Source organism: Panonychus citri, unplaced genomic scaffold (genome assembly GCF_014898815.1).
Source record: "Panonychus citri isolate SS breed McGregor unplaced genomic scaffold, ASM1489881v1 Contig00095, whole genome shotgun sequence".
NCBI lineage: Eukaryota > Metazoa > Arthropoda > Arachnida > Trombidiformes > Tetranychidae > Panonychus > Panonychus citri.
In genome coordinates, this window is record NW_026515500.1 from 530530 (window position 1) to 549040 (window position 18511).

General features: G+C 32.2%; 1 protein-coding gene across 3 annotated transcripts; it reads left to right on the forward strand.

Annotated features, from left to right (window-relative positions):
- Positions 1-4217: 4217 nt before the first annotated feature.
- On the forward strand, positions 4218-15045 carry LOC128387995 (uncharacterized protein DDB_G0271670-like). Of its 3 annotated transcripts, none has more exons than XM_053347320.1 (5): positions 4218-5960; positions 9617-10255; positions 11291-11426; positions 11658-11817; positions 14563-15045. In XM_053347320.1, exons 1-5 carry the CDS (start codon positions 4973-4975, stop codon positions 14884-14886), a joined length of 2247 nt encoding a protein of 748 aa, XP_053203295.1. In that variant the 5' UTR covers positions 4218-4972; the 3' UTR covers positions 14887-15045. The 3 variants fall into 3 exon arrangements, with proteins under 3 accessions (XP_053203295.1, XP_053203297.1, XP_053203296.1); XM_053347321.1 differs by lacking the exon at positions 14563-15045 and adding an exon at positions 11904-13906 and having other exon boundaries at positions 4234-5960; XM_053347322.1 differs by lacking the exon at positions 9617-10255 and having other exon boundaries at positions 4224-5960.
- The last annotated feature ends 3466 nt before the right edge of the window (positions 15046-18511 follow it).

Below are 18511 nucleotides of genomic sequence, written 5' to 3' on the forward strand. Positions count from 1 at the left end.
TCATTTTCTATTCTTTTCAATGGTTGTTTTCATCTTCATCCCCTTTTGTCATCATCATCTTCTTTTCATTCTCATCTTCTTCTGTGTTTTTCTCTTTCTTTTCTTTTCTTTCTCTCTCTCTCTCTCTCTCTCTCTCTCTTTCAAATTCTCAGGTGAGTAAACATGCATAGAGAAGCGCAAAGTGAACAAAAAAGTTGCTTCCATTGAAAGAAGTGGGTGGAAGATGATGATGATTCTGATCTTCATGGTGATGAGGATGCGGAAAAGATGATGATGATGTGATTGTTGCTTTTGTTGATCATTAACATTGGTAAATGATAATGAGACGATTAGTTAACTTAGTTTGATGATTTGTTTTTTTTTGCTTCTTCATGATTAGTTGAACAAAAGTTTTCTCTCAGCTGATTTAACCTACTTAACCTATTGGATTGCCTTTGATTAAGCAAATTAATTTTAATGATGATTAGTATCTGGATAATGATGATGATAATGATGATGATGATTATGCTTAAAGATGATTGAGTTGTTTCATCAAAAGGTTTCACAGCATTTTCAAAACAATGGGTTGAATGAAGAGGAGTGGAAGTGGGTGGAGCGGTGGGTATGATATTAATCATCTAATTGGATCAAACTGGATTCAACTAATTGGATATCATTAATTGTGTAATAACTTTTAATAAGCTCTATGATTTGACTAACATGATAATCAGTAGATGTAATCAAGATTATCACCTGAATATATTAGTTTACTTTTCTTCAACTGAGATTAAGTTTTTGTTTCCCTCTGATTGTTGTTTTGCCTTCAAAGGTAATTTACTAATTGTTAGGGAAAATATTATTCGCCATTCAACTAATTATTATCAATCATTTTCATCATCAACTAGTTAATTGTTAACCCTTTTCATCAAATACTAATCAATGGTTTAGTTACAATTCGCTGGTTGCTGCTTAGTAATTTAAAAGATTATAATCTTAATCAGTTGGATTAATTACTTAGAGAAAAAGTTTTTTATTCTTGGAAACATTTAATTGGACTAAAAGTTTATATCGAATTTGTTTTTCGAGTTATTTTTATGTTCTATTAATAATTTGGTTTTTCTTCACGATATCATGATGAATATCATGATGAAGATTTACCGTTTACTATGAAAAAGGATTAGTCAGTTTTGAATAATTGATTTAAATCTAATGGAAATGGATTAGGGTTGAAATAAAAATGGACCAAAATTTAAACCTTAAAAGCTTCTTAATGTTTGATTTTTAATAATTGATTCGATTGTTAATGAATAAGAGTAAATTTGTCTATCGAATTGATGTGAGGAAAAAAATTTAGAACAAAACAAAAAGTCGAACTTTTTTGTTCTCAATTTCGAAATAAAAATAAAGAAGATAAATGAAGATAAACAGTCTCTAAATAGGGATTAGTGAGAGAGAGAGAGAGAGAGAGAGAGAGATGAGGTTAGAGTAATTAATCCTAACATATTGGTTCATCATGAGATCTGATCAAAACCTCAACCGGATTAACTTTGCAAGATAAAGATGAAGATAAAGAAGATGAAAAAAAGGAAGATAAACTTTGGAATATGTTGTAATAATGTCGCAGTAAAAGTCATTCATCCTCACCCCTTGTCTCTATCTCTCCTTTCATCATCATCATCATCATCATCCCACTTTTTTATCTTTCCGTTTATTACTACAACTATTATCCCAAGAAACTATTGTCATCATAATCATCATCATCAACTAATCCTGTTGACAATGATAAGCATAATAATAATGGTAAATGATAATATCCCTTCAATAATATGATGATAACTTTTGATCCCAACAATTAAGTATTATGTTAATCACCCCACTAAATGGTAACAAAAAAAGTTACAAAGTTAACAACAAGGGATCAGATTAATTTTCTTGATTGTTAACTATTACATAAAGAACCAGGAAAAAAACCACAATTAAATTGATCATATTACACAGATAAAAAGAGTAAGAAAAAAAATCAAATGAAAATGAAAATGAAAATGAAAATCGAGAAGTGAAAAAAAAACAGAGAATTAGAACTTTTTTTCTGCAAATTCGATAACTCAAGTTAACGATTTTGATGAAACTTGAATTGCTTGTTAATCACTTTCATGCATGGGACAGCAATTAAATGGATACCAAATGTACCAAAGAGGATACAATTAGTGTAACAACAACAACAATTAGTAAATAATAAGAATGAAAATTGAACGGGTCTCGAAAATAATAGAACCAGGAAAAAATATCGACTTTCGACTTTTCGATTTACAATCAAAGTGTCCAAAGTTGAAGGTTATTATTGTCACGGTTGCTTTTCAAATTATAATCTCTATCATCATCCTTATCATCTTGATATTTATCCTCATCCTTTTAATATCTTTTGATGGTCCGTATCAAAAGAGATGAAGGTAAAAAAGATTCACAATGTTATGGGATTTTATTATTACCAATATAATGTAACAATAATATTCACATGATCAGGAAGATTATTATTGTTATTATAAACCATGAAACCTGTCTCGACTCACTCCTCATCTTCCTCATCACCATTATCATCCTCATCATCATCATCTTACTCTTTCTCTGCCACGTTACTCTCTCTCTCTCTCTCTCTCTGTGGATAACAACTTATGATCAATGGGACAGTTATTTTTTCATCTTCTCTCTCAAAATGTTGTTTTATTTTCTGTGGCTTTTAACTTCATCATCTTCATTATCCTCTCTAAATCAGCCTCGAAATGCAAATGTCCAAATTGTTACCGATTCGGTCTTCGTGTGGTTTGCTTAGTTAGAGAATGAGATGTTCAAAGTCTCGGAAAAATCAAATTTTTTTTCCATCTCTGAGGTGATAACTTTGGTTTCGAAATTGATTCTGAGTCGAATTTTATTTCATGATATAATATCTCGGAATCGTCATGAATTTAAATTAAATTTAGTATTGAGTTTAAATCAAGAGTTTCCAAATTCTTATTCAATTGAAATTTCATATTACTCAATTTATTTCAGATAAATTTCATCATGAGTTATATATTCACGAAATTCATGGTGTTGAAATTCATTGTTGCATAATAATAACAAGGAAAACTTTTTATCTAATACTGGACTTGATTGCCTGATGAATCAATTTTGAAATAAAATACTGATAAATAATGAAGATGGAACATCTTTACTTGTAATTAAGTTTAATTATAAACATTTCGATTTAATATTCATATTGCATTGAATCGGTTAGAACTTTTTTTATTCTATCGAAAAAACTCTATCCCCCTTTTGTTGATATACTTTTGATCATGATCATTATTTCATGAGGAAGGGGAAAAAGGAAATGGAATATGAAAAATGATAACTTAAAGGTATTGTTTTATATTGAATTTTATATTGAATTGGAAAAAAAGTTCTGTCATCATCTTAAGTTGCTTTTTACATTAAAAAAAAGAGAGTAAAAGTGAAGATAAAAGGATGAAGATGAAGAAAATGAAGAAAGGATAAGGTTACTTTCTTGTGGGTGGAGGAGGAAGAGGAAATGATGAGAGAATGAGAGAGATTGAGAAAGAAGAGTAAATGAAGATTGAGAAGAGAAAGCAAGTAGCCCAATTGAGGAGTTGAAGATGATAAAGAGAAATGGGAGAGAGAGAAGATGAGGCTTAAGAGTGTGGGTAAGATGATGAAAATGATGAAGATGAAGATGAAGAGGACGAAGTGTGTGTATGTGTAGTGGCGGTGGGAAGTTATCATTTGCTCTATAAAAATGAACAAGTAGGAAGAGGAGGAGGAAACTTAAGTTTCTCTTTTCTTTTTCAAGAGGAAAACCAAGAGAGAGAAGAGAAAAGTAACTAGAGAAAAAAAGAGCAAAGAAAGAGAAAAAAAAGTAACCACGCCTAAGAGAAGAACTCAATCCACCAATGGGAGTTGATAACCAGAAGATGAAAGAGAAGAAAGAGAAGAAAAGAAAGAAAAATGATGAAGATGAAGAAGAAGAAAAGTAAGTAACTGAATTAACTCAACCTCTTCTTCTGTGTTTCTCTCTTACAGAGTAAACTCGAGTCAGTCTGTTCCATCTTCCCACCTTCCCCTTCATCTTCATACTCATACTCATCTTCATCTTCATCTCTCTTTCTCTGTCTCTCTCTCTCTCTCCTCCAAATATACTGTCATCCTCTTTCTTTCTCCTCTTTCTCCTCTTTCTTTTCGAGAGACTTGGCAATAAAGTTGAACACAAGGAGTGTAGTCAAGTTACTCAACAGACTTTTTCTTGGGAGTCACTATTTTCTCAATACTCTCTTTCTTCATCTTCATCTTTATCATCCTTCTCTTTCTCTCTTATCATCATCATCATCCTCATCATCTCTCTCTCTCTCTCTCTCTCTTTCTCTGTCTCTCTCTAAGTTATTCACTTACTTTTCGACTTACAGAGTTACTTTTCAAGTCCGTTGTCAGTTCACTTCTTGTTGGCTTGTTACGAGCAGTTAGTTTACTTAGTTAACTACAATCAACTCTAGTTAATTGTATTGTATTGTAATCATCATAATCAACAACATCATCATTATTATCAACAACAGCGACAAACAATCAACCTCTTTCCTTTTTTTCTTAATGGTTAAACTTAATTACCTTTTTTCTTTTAAATTGTTAATCGTAAATTTTAACCTTCGAAAACTTTTCTCCTAATTGTTACAACTTTCGAAACGCTTTTTTTTTGTTCTCTTTCTGTTGTTCATGATTAACTTTTCCTTGTTGATTGTTAAACTTTCCCAAACTAATTAAGATTGTTCATCATCAGTTATGAGATTATGACTGTTAATTACAATTAGATTGACAATCAACCGACAATCAAAGTTGTTGTTGAGAATTTGTTGATTCCAAAAATCTTTTCTTCTTTTTTTTGTATAATCGAATTTAAAATTTTGTTCTTTTTCTTTTGGACTTTATCGTCGATCTCCCACCAAATCAAATGGATAATAATGAAATTACTCGTTTAGATTCACCTTTATCATCTTCGAAGGCCTCACCCATTTCATCGCCCGTGTCCATGATGTCACCCAACTCATCGAACCCATCGACTCCACCTCAATCAGCGACAGGATTTTCTGACCCTGATTGTGGCCTACCCTCTAGTCTATCACCTACAGCGACACCCACCTCATCATCATCATCACAACCTCAACAGCAACAACAACAGAATCACCATCATACCCATCATCATGTAGTACCAATGGACGTATCATCCTCATCCGCTCAAACAAATTTAACAATTAATGGATCTTCATCTTCATCCTCATCCTCATCTTCTTCCTCCTCTGGTCTACCACCAACAAATGGATCAACCGGATTGATATCCGGCTCAATCCATGGTTGTTCATCTCATCCACTCCTTCACCCTGGGCATCCACTTCATCCCCACCATCACCATCAATCCAACAATAATAATAATAATCAAACCAATAATAGTAACAATAATAATAATAGTAATGGTCAACCTCCTCCATCAGGTCATCATCCCTCATCATCCTCATCCTCATCCTCTTCATCTTCCTCATCTTCATCACCCTATTCAACAGCTAGTCACCAGCATCACGTTAACTCATCAACACCTTCCTCTTCATCATCAACAACAACAACCACCGCCGCAGCAGCAGCCGCAGCCGCAGCGGGTCTATTTCATCCCTCTATGAGATCAGTTTATCCTTCACTTTTCACCTCAGTGTCACTCACCAATCCAGGGAAAGATTCATTTGTCCCAAATTCACCAATGTGTGTACCTCTCTCAGCCTTTTATGGTTCCGCTTTTGGACCCACATCAACAAGTTACGGTGCCAATAATCCACTTTTAAATGCCCACCGAACCGCTGCCGTAGCCGCTCATCATTTATCATCATCACCGGCTCACCATGCATATGCTACCCAAATGAATCTATTCAACAATTATCTCGCTCATGCAGGTAAGTCCATTAATACACTTTCAATATTTAAACCATCAAACAATAACAACAGCAAATGATTAATGATATTAAACATCAACAAGAAAAAAAGATCCCCAACAATTACAAAGTCTCAGCGTTGAAAGATAATTCAATTGAAATTACTTGGTGATGATGATGATAATGATAATCATTATTATCTATTCATTATCTAATCATAACAGTACATATTCATCATCATCTTAATTGTCTTGTTCCCTTCATGTAGTTAAAAGTTTTCACCCTTCCCAACCCACTTCACTTAACCCACTCCGAGAAAAACTCCTTAGCATGTTTAAAGTTTAAATCGATCATTTTTTCAATGGAAATACAGAGAGAGAGAGAGAGAGAGAGAGAAACAACTAATGTAATCTAATAGTCGCAGTTTAATATCGACAATTTAACTTATCATCATCATCATCATCTTGTTAAAAGCCGTGTTAAATGATTTAGTTAAAAGATGATGAAGATGAAGATGAAGATGAGGATGAAATACAAATCATTGGTTCGGATCAATGAGATCGAGATTTTCAAATGATGAAGAAAAAAAAAGTTTATCCTTCTCTTGTTGATATTATTGTATTGTAACTGCTACTCTTTTACTCCTCATCACTTTCATCATTTATTTCATTTGCTTCATCATCTTGATCAGATGATGATGATGATGATAATAATGATAATAATCATCTCTTTGCGCTCTAAATACTAAGTAAATAAAATTTAGAATCAAACTTTTTTTCTGCTCATCTTCATGGTGACTTCACATTTCCAATGTTACATGATATTTATTATTATCAATATTCAACTCTCTTTCATAATCATTATCATCTTACTATGTTGATCAATGTTTCTTTATCATCTCATTGTTATTAAATTAGTTAATAAATTGATTGTTATCAAAAAGTTAAATAATAATTTTCTTCAACTATTGATCATTTTGATATAACTTTCCAGACGAAAAGAGATTAACTTGAATAGGAAATTGTTTCCATCATTGTGTCTTATTGATTTAATTGCTCAAGTTAATCTGTTAATAATCATGGACATTTAATATCAAGTCGAACTATTAGATTAGAACTTTTCAAGTTCGATAACTGAATAAAAAAGACCAAGAGAAACTTTGAAAGACTCATTTTCCATTCTCAATGTGTAATCTTATATTTCTGATCAATTGTTGTTGTTGGTGTTAAATAACAATCAACAAACAACATATATATGATTACATTGATCACTCCCTTGGTAGAGTGAGCAAATTTCAATGGATTCAACTATCATGATGATCATGAGATTGACCAATGAACCAATGTCAATGTAAAAGATAATGTTGATCATAACATGAGCTTTGAAAATACATATGAAAATTGATGCTACTTAATATTTATATTACTTTGTTTTTGATTATGATTACTACTTTTTGAATACTCTTGATGGTAATGATAATGTTTATGATGATGATAAGATAAATGTAAAGTGTTCCAACTGAATAATAACAATAATAATAATGATAATCATGGTGATAAACACATTATGATAACAAGAAACTTGAGATAAAATTTTACACTCGAAATGTTATCCATCAGAAACTCTGAAAGGGATGAAAAACATGATGATGATGATGATGATGATAAGGATTAGGAAGAGAATGATCATTTTTCTTCATCTTTTTCTTTCTTCAGACAAAATTCTCAGTTCTCATGGTGAGTGGAATAAGATGGGTAGAAATTCAAAGTGAATATGGAACTTTTTCTCTCTCTCTATTAAAATGATACTTGAAAATGGAAACTTTTCCTTTTCTCTATTCTGATAATCTTGATGAGGAAGAAGTAAAAATTGTGGGTGGGAAGGATGAAGAGGAGGAGGTTCAGTGGGATGATAAGTAACATTTTGACTTTGATTGTGTGTCAAGTGTGTTGAATTTGAAGTGAGCCAAGAGAAGATTGAAAATGATGGTGAAAGGATGAATATGTTATAATACATGATGAAATTTGATTCTCTTGTTATTTTAACCCACAGGCAACATAATCTCATCAATGTCACTTCAATTTTATCCAATTTAAAGCTTTGACTTTTGTATATTACAAACCCTTTTAGCATCCTCATCCTTTATCCAAAACGATCTATACATTTATCATCATCATCATCTTCATCTTCTTACTTTTCTTACCTTGAACCATTAACCTTTTGATAGCGAAAACTTTATCTGATAAAACTGATCACTCTATTAACTGAACAACTTATGATATCCAATATTCAATTAATTGACCATAAATGACCAGTAAGATATGGTCATTAGCTTTATCTTTCCCATCATCTTCTTCTCTCTCTCTCTCACTCACTATGACTCCTTCAAGCCTCATTCATTAGTATCTTTGTGACACCCGTGGTCACTTTAATTTACCTACAAACTTACCTGTAAGTTGAGAGAGTTAGTCTAAATTAACAATTTCTAAATCAGTTTATTATGGATCCTGTTTACTTGAATAGTAAAATTAACCAACTTAGTTCTTACCACAGGTAACTTTTCAACTAGAATTCAGTTATTATATTAGTTCAATATATTGACTTTCAGTTTATTTTGATAACGAGGATTGTATTAGTATATATACAGCTGCGAATATGCAAATATTAAGTTTCATCCGCATCTTCATTTTCATCTCCATCCTCATCTTTGTCTACGTGTTGTAAACAAAAGTTTGAATTGCTTTCAACCCGCTTGGATCTTTGACCATAAGATAAACAAACTTTAAGATTCGCGTGTCAACCGCATACCCACCCCACTCCAATACCACCCACTCTCAGACCATTATACTAACACACACTCGGCGGTGGACAGATTGTTTTTACCACTCTGACTCTCTCTCTCTCTCTCTCTCTCTCTTGTATTGATAGTTGATATTTGCTCAACTGAAAACTTAACTGTTTCAATACCCAAAGTTGATTGTATTTAAATCTGAAAGTATCAACTAAATAAACAATCATATAATTAACCTATTGTTGTGATTGTTGTTGTTGTGTCGATTGTCAAGTTAATTGTATTGTTACACATTTGATTTTATATCTGTAAATTATTTATTTATTGTTTGAATTGAGTTAATATGATTCTCATTTCAATTGAAATACCATTTTAATAGTTTTATATTTTCATTAACATAATTTATTAACTTTTATTATCAAATGGTGTTAATAGGATTGTCAATGTAATTGTTATTTTTATGTTAACATTTGATTGATCTCTTGTGATTAACTGTTAATGATTCAAATTTCATTCAAATTTAAGGATTTTCTTACAATATAATGACAATTTTATCTGATAATCAGTTAATTCAATGATTATTTTTCATTGAAAATTACACATTTGATGGTTAAATTAGTGAGATAAATGATAATGACGATCATTGAAAATAGATCATCTCATTTTCTGGAAATAATTAAAATGATAGATTCTAAATGATGATTACATTGTGATGATTAAAGATCGCGGGATAAATGATGATGATTATTAATATTTATAGAAGAATTTGATTGTTGTAATTACGTTGGAATTGTTTCAATGATTAACTGTTCGATTTAACTAATTGTAATCATCTTCCTCTTTTGTTTCATCTTCTTCATCCTCATCCCATCTTCCTTGATATTAGGACGTTCATGGATGGGAGTTTCATCTGATGATGCTAAGAATGGTGGAGGAGGTGAAGGTGGAGGAAGAGGAGGAGGAGGAGGAGGAAGTATAGTGGGTGGTGGGAGTGGAAGTGGTAATATATCACCAACAACTTATCGAAATTTATCTTCCAGTTATCAGAATCATTTGAAATCAACTTTTCTCTCTCTGTGTAATAATCCATCAGCTGCGATCGCCGCTGCAGCAGCGATTAACAATTTAAATGCTTCGGTAATGAATTCAGTTCATAATTCCAATGGTGGAAACTCAGAGAGAGGTGAAAGTGTGGAGACAAATGATTATGAGGATGAGGGAAGAAGATCATCATCAGGGGGTGGAGAGAGTGGATGTGGAGGAGGAAGAAGAAGACGAAGAGTAAGTGAGAGAGATGAAGAGACAATCTCATCAGGAAACGGAAATGTTGATCTGGGTGGAGGTGTAAATAGATATTCAAATTCAAATCAAAATCCTAATAACATAATTGTAAACTTAGGCTGCAATACAAATCATAATCACTCAAATCATTACAATTCAGAGTCAACAACAACAATTAACATAAGCAGAGGATCAACTTCATCACCAAATTATTATTACAATCATCATGTTCATCCAAATAACAGTAAGATTATTATTAAGATTCAATTTTTTTTCTGAGTAAATCAACTGAATGAAAAACAATCAGGGTGAATGATGAAGTGAAACAATCAATAGGTAATCAATTGATTTCTAGCAATGAGAAGGATGAAAATTTTTATTCAATGAGAAGTTGTATTAATGAATGAAATTGGTGTTCAATGGGTTATGTTACTCACTCGATTCTCTTGGGACTTTATTTGTGTCTCTCCATTTATTCACCTTCGACTTTAATTGTTTTACTGTTTCGTCCTCATTATTTGCGTGTCCAGTTACCGTCTTATTCTTTGACGGTAATTTGACGGAATAGAGGAATATTAGAAACGGAGTTAATCTCTTTCTGTATAAGGTCATCTTCCGCTCTTTTGGGCAATGTTTTGAGACTTTCTTTCTCTTCGACTTACTAAGTTACCTTTGCTCTTGTCACTCTATCATCATTATCATCATTTCTCTATCTCTTTCTTTCTCTCTCTCACTCACTCACTCTTTCTTTCTTTCTTTTAGCTTCCTTTGTTTCTCTCTGTATGATCAGTTAGTAACTTAATTGCTTCGTTACTCTACTTTACAATCAACAATATATTCAATTGTTCAAGTATATGTTTACTGTTATCATCTGTTGTCATCTCGTCATAAAAAAACAACATGATGATTATGTTCATTACGATTAATGATCTTTACTTAAATTCAACAACTAATTAATTGTTTCTCTTTTTTTCTGTTTACTTTCGCGTGAATAACAATAATCTGGTTTATCCGTTATTTCTCAACATTTCACTTGGAATTCATCTCGTTACCTGTGAACTTCAACCTGTGCTCACCTTTATTTTCAATTCGTTACTTACACCAACTCTTTCAATGTCTTTTTTCAATAACTTTTATCAACTTCATCCTGCTCATCATCATCATCCAGGTAAAATAGACTTTCTCTTTCTCTTTTCTCTTTTCCATTTCCATTTCCTTTTCCATCATCGTCATGGTCATCATCATCTCTTTGTTTCTCTCTTTACTCTTGTCCATTCAGCTCTAGCTCGACCTTGGTCATGTCCACGATCACCTAATCAACCATTGAAGTGTCCACTGTGTTTCATGTCACTTGAAGGAGGTGATGTTACCTCTCATTTCGAGGAGGAGGTGAAACAATTAGAGAACCTGAGAAGGTAAATTTCATAATAAACTAAATTTTCATTTGATTTTTTAACAATCTCTAATAAGCTATTGAGATATTGTATTAAATCAGTGGTCACTCATTTTCCTTTCAGATGCTATTTACTTGATCTCTATCAGAGTAAATCAACTCATAAAAAACTTTCCAATAGTTTCTTGTTTGTCCTTTGATTTAAACCTAGAAACTTAATCATTAATAACTATTTTTATAACTAATTTAACAGTCATATTAACGAATGGGAATCAAAAGAAAATAATTTAAATGATGTTGACGTAATCAAAAAGGAGATTAGTGATAATATACCTGGTGATCCATTCAAAAGATCAAGATTACATTCAGATAACAATAATATCAATAAGATTCCTCCATGTACAAGATGGCAGGTAAGTTAATCACTTTGTCTTATTTTCCTGTTAATCTAATCAATTGATTGTTATTATTATCTCTCTCTAATTATCCAATCAATCAGACATATCAAAGAGTTAAGCAAAATCGTCACACTCGAATATCGGGAATTCTAAGGACTAAAAGATACGATGAGAAGATAAAATTGGAAGATGTTTGTGCATCATCTTCATCCTCATCTTCAATTCTCTCTCTTTCCTCATCATCCGCTTCTTCAACTCCCACCACCGCCACGACCATTTGTAAGCCCGTTAATCGAGGGATTTGGACAATCGTTGATAATCATGTGCAAACTTCCGGTTCTTAGATAATATTAGTTACTTTCAATTCAATTTCCTCTTTTCTCACTTTAACTCATCAAGTCCAAAATCTCATCCAATTGATAAACAATTAAATTTGTAATATTTAAAATCATCAATTTGATGATAGACAAAACAAAAGATAATCAGATTATCAGCATATTCCTAATTCTGACTGAGTCATGTGTCCAGTTTCATCTTCAATTGGTCACTCATCTTCATATACTCATGGTGAATCTTCATCGTCATCATCAACTAAATTGCTACCAACTTTAACTCGGTTCTCAACATATTGACGATTATTATTATTATTACTATTAACTGTTACCCCTTCAACTATTAATTATCATGATTAACTGTAAATATTTAGATTGATCAACTGACCATTTCCTTTTTTGCCAAAATAATTAAAACTTTGGCTGAAACTTTCAATCGTAACAAACTTTCATTGTAATAATTACATGAAAAAAAAACACTAATTGATTGATTAAAAAAAAGATTAATTAATAAAATGGAAAATTTTAAGTTGATAAAAAGTTTCAGTTGACTAATTACAATTGAATATGGATCAAGTGTTACTGAGATTAACGGATAACAGAAAAGTAACTTTGTAATCCGATAGATTTTAAAATGATGAGATGTTGAATAGAAAAGCGGAAGATGACCAGATGACCAGAGAGAGAGAGAGAGAGAGAGAGAGAAGGATTAGCTTTGATTTTCTCTTTTGTTCTAACCGTCAAAGGATTGGAGGGTCAACCGGAAGGTCAAGGTGACATTCAAAGAATTAAAAACAATGGTATTAGATTTTAAGCCTTTTGTGGTAACATGAATTGTAAAAATGTTTCAATGAATAGTAAACAATTTAAATAACTGGTCAGTTGCCAAATTTAAGTAACTTTTCAGGTTTTGTCACCTTCATTTTAACGTATAAACCAGATTATTGTTATTCACGCGAAAGTAAACAGAAAAAAAAGAGAAACAATTAATTAGTTGTTGAATTTAAGTAAAGATCATTAATCGTAATGAACATAATCATCATGTTGTTTTTTTTATGACGAGATGACAACAGATGATAACAGTAAACATATACTTGAACAATTGAATATATTGTTGATTGTAAAGTAGAGTAACGAAGCAATTAAGTTACTAACTGATCATACAGAGAGAAACAAAGGAAGCTAAAAGAAAGAAAGAAAGAGTGAGTGAGCGAGAGAGAGAGAGAGAGAGAACGAGAGAGAAGGAGAGAAGGAGAGAGAAAGAGATGATGATGATGATGATAAAGTGACAAGAGCAAAGGTAACTTTGTAAGTCGAAAAGAAAGAAATTGTTGACCAAAAGAGCGGAAGATGACCTTATATACAAAGAAAGAGATTAACTCCGTTTCTATTATTTCTTTATTCCGTCAAAGAATAAGACGGTAACTGGACACGCAAATAATGAGGACGAAGCAGTAAAACAATTGAAGTCGAAGGTGAATAAATAGAGAGACACAAATAAAGCCCCGAGAGATTTTAGTGAATGAACCATAAACCATTAAACGCGGAATTCATTATCTCAAGGGATCTGACATTTTCTTCATCATCTTCGTCTTCTTCTTCTCTTCTTCTTCTCTTCTTCTTCTTTTCTACCTTGTCTTCATCATCATTACCCTCCTTTTATTCATAGAGATCTTTTCTCGATTTACCAACATTTCACTTGGAATTCATCTCGTTACCTGTGAACTTCAACCTGTGCTCACCTTTATTTTCAATTCGTTACTTACACCAACTCTTTCAATGTCTTTTTTCAATAACTTTTATCAACTTCATCCTGCTCATCATCATCATCCAGGTAAAATAGACTTTTCTCTTTCTTTTTCTCTTTCTATTTTCTATTTCCTTTTCCATCATCGTCATGGTCATCACCGTCTCTTTGTTTCTCTCTTTACTCTTGTCCATTCAGCTCTAGCTCGACCTTGGTCATGTCCACGATCACCTAATCAACCATTAAAGTGTCCACTGTGTTTCATGTCACTTGAAGGAGGTGATGTTACCTCTCATTTCGAGGAAGAAGTGAATCAGTTAGAAACCCTGAGAAGGTAAATTTACATATTCGATTAATTTAAATACATTTGATTCGATAACAACCTAAACCCACAAACTAAATCTATTAACACTTATTTCTAATAATCTAATTAAACAGTCACATTAATGAATGGGAACTAAAAGAAAACAGTTTAAATGATGTTGACGTAATCAAAAAGGAGATTAGTGATAATATACCTGGTGATCCATTCAAAAGATCAAGATTACATTCAGATAACAATAATATCAATATTCCCCCGTGCTCAAGGTGGCAGGTAAGTTAATCACTTTGTCTTATTTTCCTGTTAATCTAATCAATTGATTGTTATTATTATCTCTCTCTAATTATCCAATCAATCAGACATATCAAAGAGTTAAACAAAATCGTCACACTCGAATATCGGGAATTCTAAGGACCAATAGATACGACGAGAAATTAAAACGAGACGAACCTTGTCCTCCATCTTCATCTTCATCTCTATCATCAATGTTTTCTCTATGTTCATCCCCTATTTCCTCTTCCTATTCTTCCTCATCCTCATCATCTTCTTCATCCTCATCTTCTTTTTCCTCATCATCCTCATCGACTCCAACTCCAACTCCAACTCCAGCGATGACATCATGCAAACCCGTTACTCGAGGTATCTGGACAATCGTTGATAATCATATGCAAACGGAACGATAAGTTTGTCCAAAAGTTTAAATTGTTACTTTTGATTTTCCTTGTAATCAACTCGATCTCTTTTATTAACAATTAACTGCCATTAATCAATTTTGCAGCAAAAAAAAGTTAACCCCTAATTGTAATTTTAAATAGAAATCAAAATAAATAATTAGTAACAATCAAAAACAAGAATCATTAATACTTAAGTTTTATACTCCAACTGATCAATGAGATGGTCAATGTCTCTCACTATATAAGTTAAACTCACTGAGAAAAATATTATTTGTATTGACCATCAGATGATGACCATTGGATTGTGGTCAAGAAAAGTATGCTCATGGTGATAATGATGATGATGAGTTAACTGGACTTTTCTGGTAGATAAAAATATTCAACTTGACCAGAATATGAATGTAGCAAAGTGGAAAGAAATGACCAGTGATCAACGTTAGTATACTGACCAATGTGTTGTTATTTGTATTTAGTAAATGTGATAACTTGAGATTTTTTTTTCTCTCTTATTGTCCATTCCAACACTGGTCAGTCATCATCATCATCATAATATCAAAGAAAAAAAGTTGCTTAACTGGACACAACTTAGAAAGTTGTGATAATATTATAAAGGTTAGTTTGTTATTCGGATCATATTTGCTTCCCTATTGTTCATATTCTTGACCAACTGGACATTTACTAAAAAAATCCAAGATAACATTTGATTCCTATTCTTACTCACTGAGCATTAACATCCAAGACTCTCGAGACTGACCACATAATCATAGTCAACAATCATTATGATAATACAACTGAATAGATATTCACACCAATTAATTGATTGTTAATCTTTAAAACCATTTAAACAACAACAATCAGTAATTAAACTCAGGGATTGAATTGCTATCTGATAAAATAAATCAAGAGATTTGAACAAGATGAATTGATAGAAATGAAATAAATTGTATTTTCATGGTAAATATTATATCCATGATTGGATGAGAGAGACCATGAAGATAAGGAGGAGTGAGTAGGATGATAAATACAAATGAATGAGGATCATTGAAGATATATATTCATTACTCTTGAGGCGGAGGAAGATGAAGATAAGAAAGACAAAGTAAATCCTATGGATCAAAATGGTTCAACATTTGAACATATTGCCATGCAAATTGTACTGATAATACCATGGGGATGATGAAGATGATGAAGATAAACACGTAACTGTTACAATAACGTTGGAAGATAAGATATTAGGAGGGAGATGAAACAATCTCCAATTGACTAACATTTATCTTGTTTCTAAATTTATCTAAACGGTTGATAAATAATGATTATAATAATATCCAACTAATCAGTTATACTTTTCAAGTCCCAATACGATTAACTCAAAGCTTTACTTCAATTTTCACTCCCACTTATTGTTTGTCTCTCCGATCAGCTTATCATTTTCATCCTCATCTTCATCCTCTGGTTAAAACCACCACATGGTTAACACCATTGATTGTGAGGGTCACACAGTATAAAAGTCTAAACCTTTTTTTGTAGCTCATTTATCACAAGTAGACACACACACACATAACCACCTCATCATCATCATCATCATCCTTCTCATCCTCCCTCTTCTTCATCTTCTAACAAGAGCAATAATTTATTGTCCGAGTTTAAGAGATGAACCACAAAAGGCCTGATTGTTACACGCGTCGACAGTCACATTACCAAGTCGAAGGAGGGAGTTCGAAGAAGATGGAGAAAGAGAAAAAAGAAACAGTATTCTCTCTCCACCTCTCTCTCTCTCTCTCTCTATCAGAACGATCATAATTTTCTCCCGCGCGATCATCATCTCTCTCCATTCGATATGATAAGCAAATCGAAGCATAGCCAATAACCAAGGGCAAGAATCTCACTCGAGGATTTAATGTTAAGATTATGATGTAATAGCCAATTTCCACCCTCAATATCATCCTGCCCTCTCTCATCTCTCTCTCTCTCTTTCTCTCTCTTTCTTGCTCTCTGCTTTTGATCCATCAAATATATTGTGACAATTTTATCGCAACAAATACACACAATTATTAACCACTAATCACAAGCAGATTTTGTGGTCTGTATCGATAAGATAATACAAAGATTTTTAAATTGTTATCGGTAAGAAAAATTAACATGTTAACATTAAATCAACAAAATGAAACAATCATGAGGCGATTGGTGATTACTCTAGTAAGTGAGAAGGAGAGAAAGAGTAACAGTTGCAAATTGTAAACAATTAACTAATCAAAAGTAAACGATAAAAGAAACATCAACAACATTCACCTTTGTATCATTAGTTACTGTTCATTTGTTACCTCGCCTCAAATTATCATTGATAAAAAAAAGGAGTCATGATAACAATAAAAGGCACTTAGTAAAATCAACTCCCCCAGAGGAAAATAATATTTACCTGGAAAATGTTTTTCCTCTTCCTCCCATAGACATTAGTTGATTATCATTGATACAGTTTAACAAAACATTTTTCACAAACTCAACCAACCTTTAAATTGTAATAAGAGGACGTAACGATAACGACGATAACAATGGAAAAGCATATTCATCATCATCATCAGCATTTCTCTCTCTCTCTATGTTCCTATTGTTCAAAGGTGTGACTGATTCCCTTGTACCATTGAATACCCTCGACTCTCGACATGTTGCCCAAGAAATAAAAAAATCATTCGCGTCGAAAACTCGAGAGATGAACAACAAAAGTAAAACCATCTCGTTGACTCTTCGACCACATATAAACACTAACAACACACATCGGCACTTCGGCACTTCTAAATATCGACATTAAGAGAGCAAAAAAAAGACCATCAGACCCCCAAGAGGAAGAGAAACTTTCGATCAAAAGTTATCAATGAATATTAAGAGAAGAAGAGAAAAGAAAACTTTTTTTTCTCAATAGGATTCGAAAGATCAAAAAATCGAAAATGTTTTAATACCATTATACTTATAATATTATCTCTCTCTCTCTCTTTTATATTATCATTCCCTCTCATGAATAATATAAATCAAGCTTGTTAGGCTGTTGATGATCAACATCATCTTGATCCTCATCATTTTGACTCTCAATGGTTAACAACAAACCTTTTCAAATAGTAACAATGATCATAATAATAATAACCAATGATGATAATTTAATATCGTTCAACTGTGAAATTTGGTTTCGTCTTTTTTTTATATTCGTGATTTGGCCTAAACACCAATTGACATTTTACTATTGACCAATTATACGGTGATTCCATATATGTGACAGGACTCAATGTTGTTGTTGTTTTTCTTGTTGTTGTGTATCATTGATCAACATATTCAAGGGTATTCACAGGGTATTCAATTGTAAGTATATATACAAAATGATTGCAACCTCTTCATCTGATAAAACGTTAAACTTTTCAATGGCTTTCAAGTTATTATGTTTCATTGTTATTATTAATCATTCATCAGCTTTTATTTTTTAAAGAGGAGGAATTAGTTTTATCATCATCATCATCATTGTTATTGATTATGATGGATTCTTGACATTATTAAAAAAAGGTAATAGGTTATCAATACTCATCCGGTGGTTGGATTTTTCTCTCTGTATTTATCCCACCGGTGGTTAAGAGGCTTTTAGATTAGCTGA

What these genes read in the sequence shown, in the direction of transcription:
- LOC128387995 (XM_053347320.1), top strand. Translation starts at nt 4,973, where the DNA reads ATGGATAATAATGAAATTACTCGTTTAGATTCACCTTTATCATCTTCG. An exon ending in TCATGTTCATCCAAATAACA is followed by an intron (nt 10,256 to 11,290) that starts GTAAGATTATTA and finishes TTGTCCATTCAG; the next exon opens with CTCTAGCTCGACCTTGGTCA. An exon ending in CAATTAGAGAACCTGAGAAG is followed by an intron (nt 11,427 to 11,657) that starts GTAAATTTCATA and finishes CTAATTTAACAG; the next exon opens with TCATATTAACGAATGGGAAT.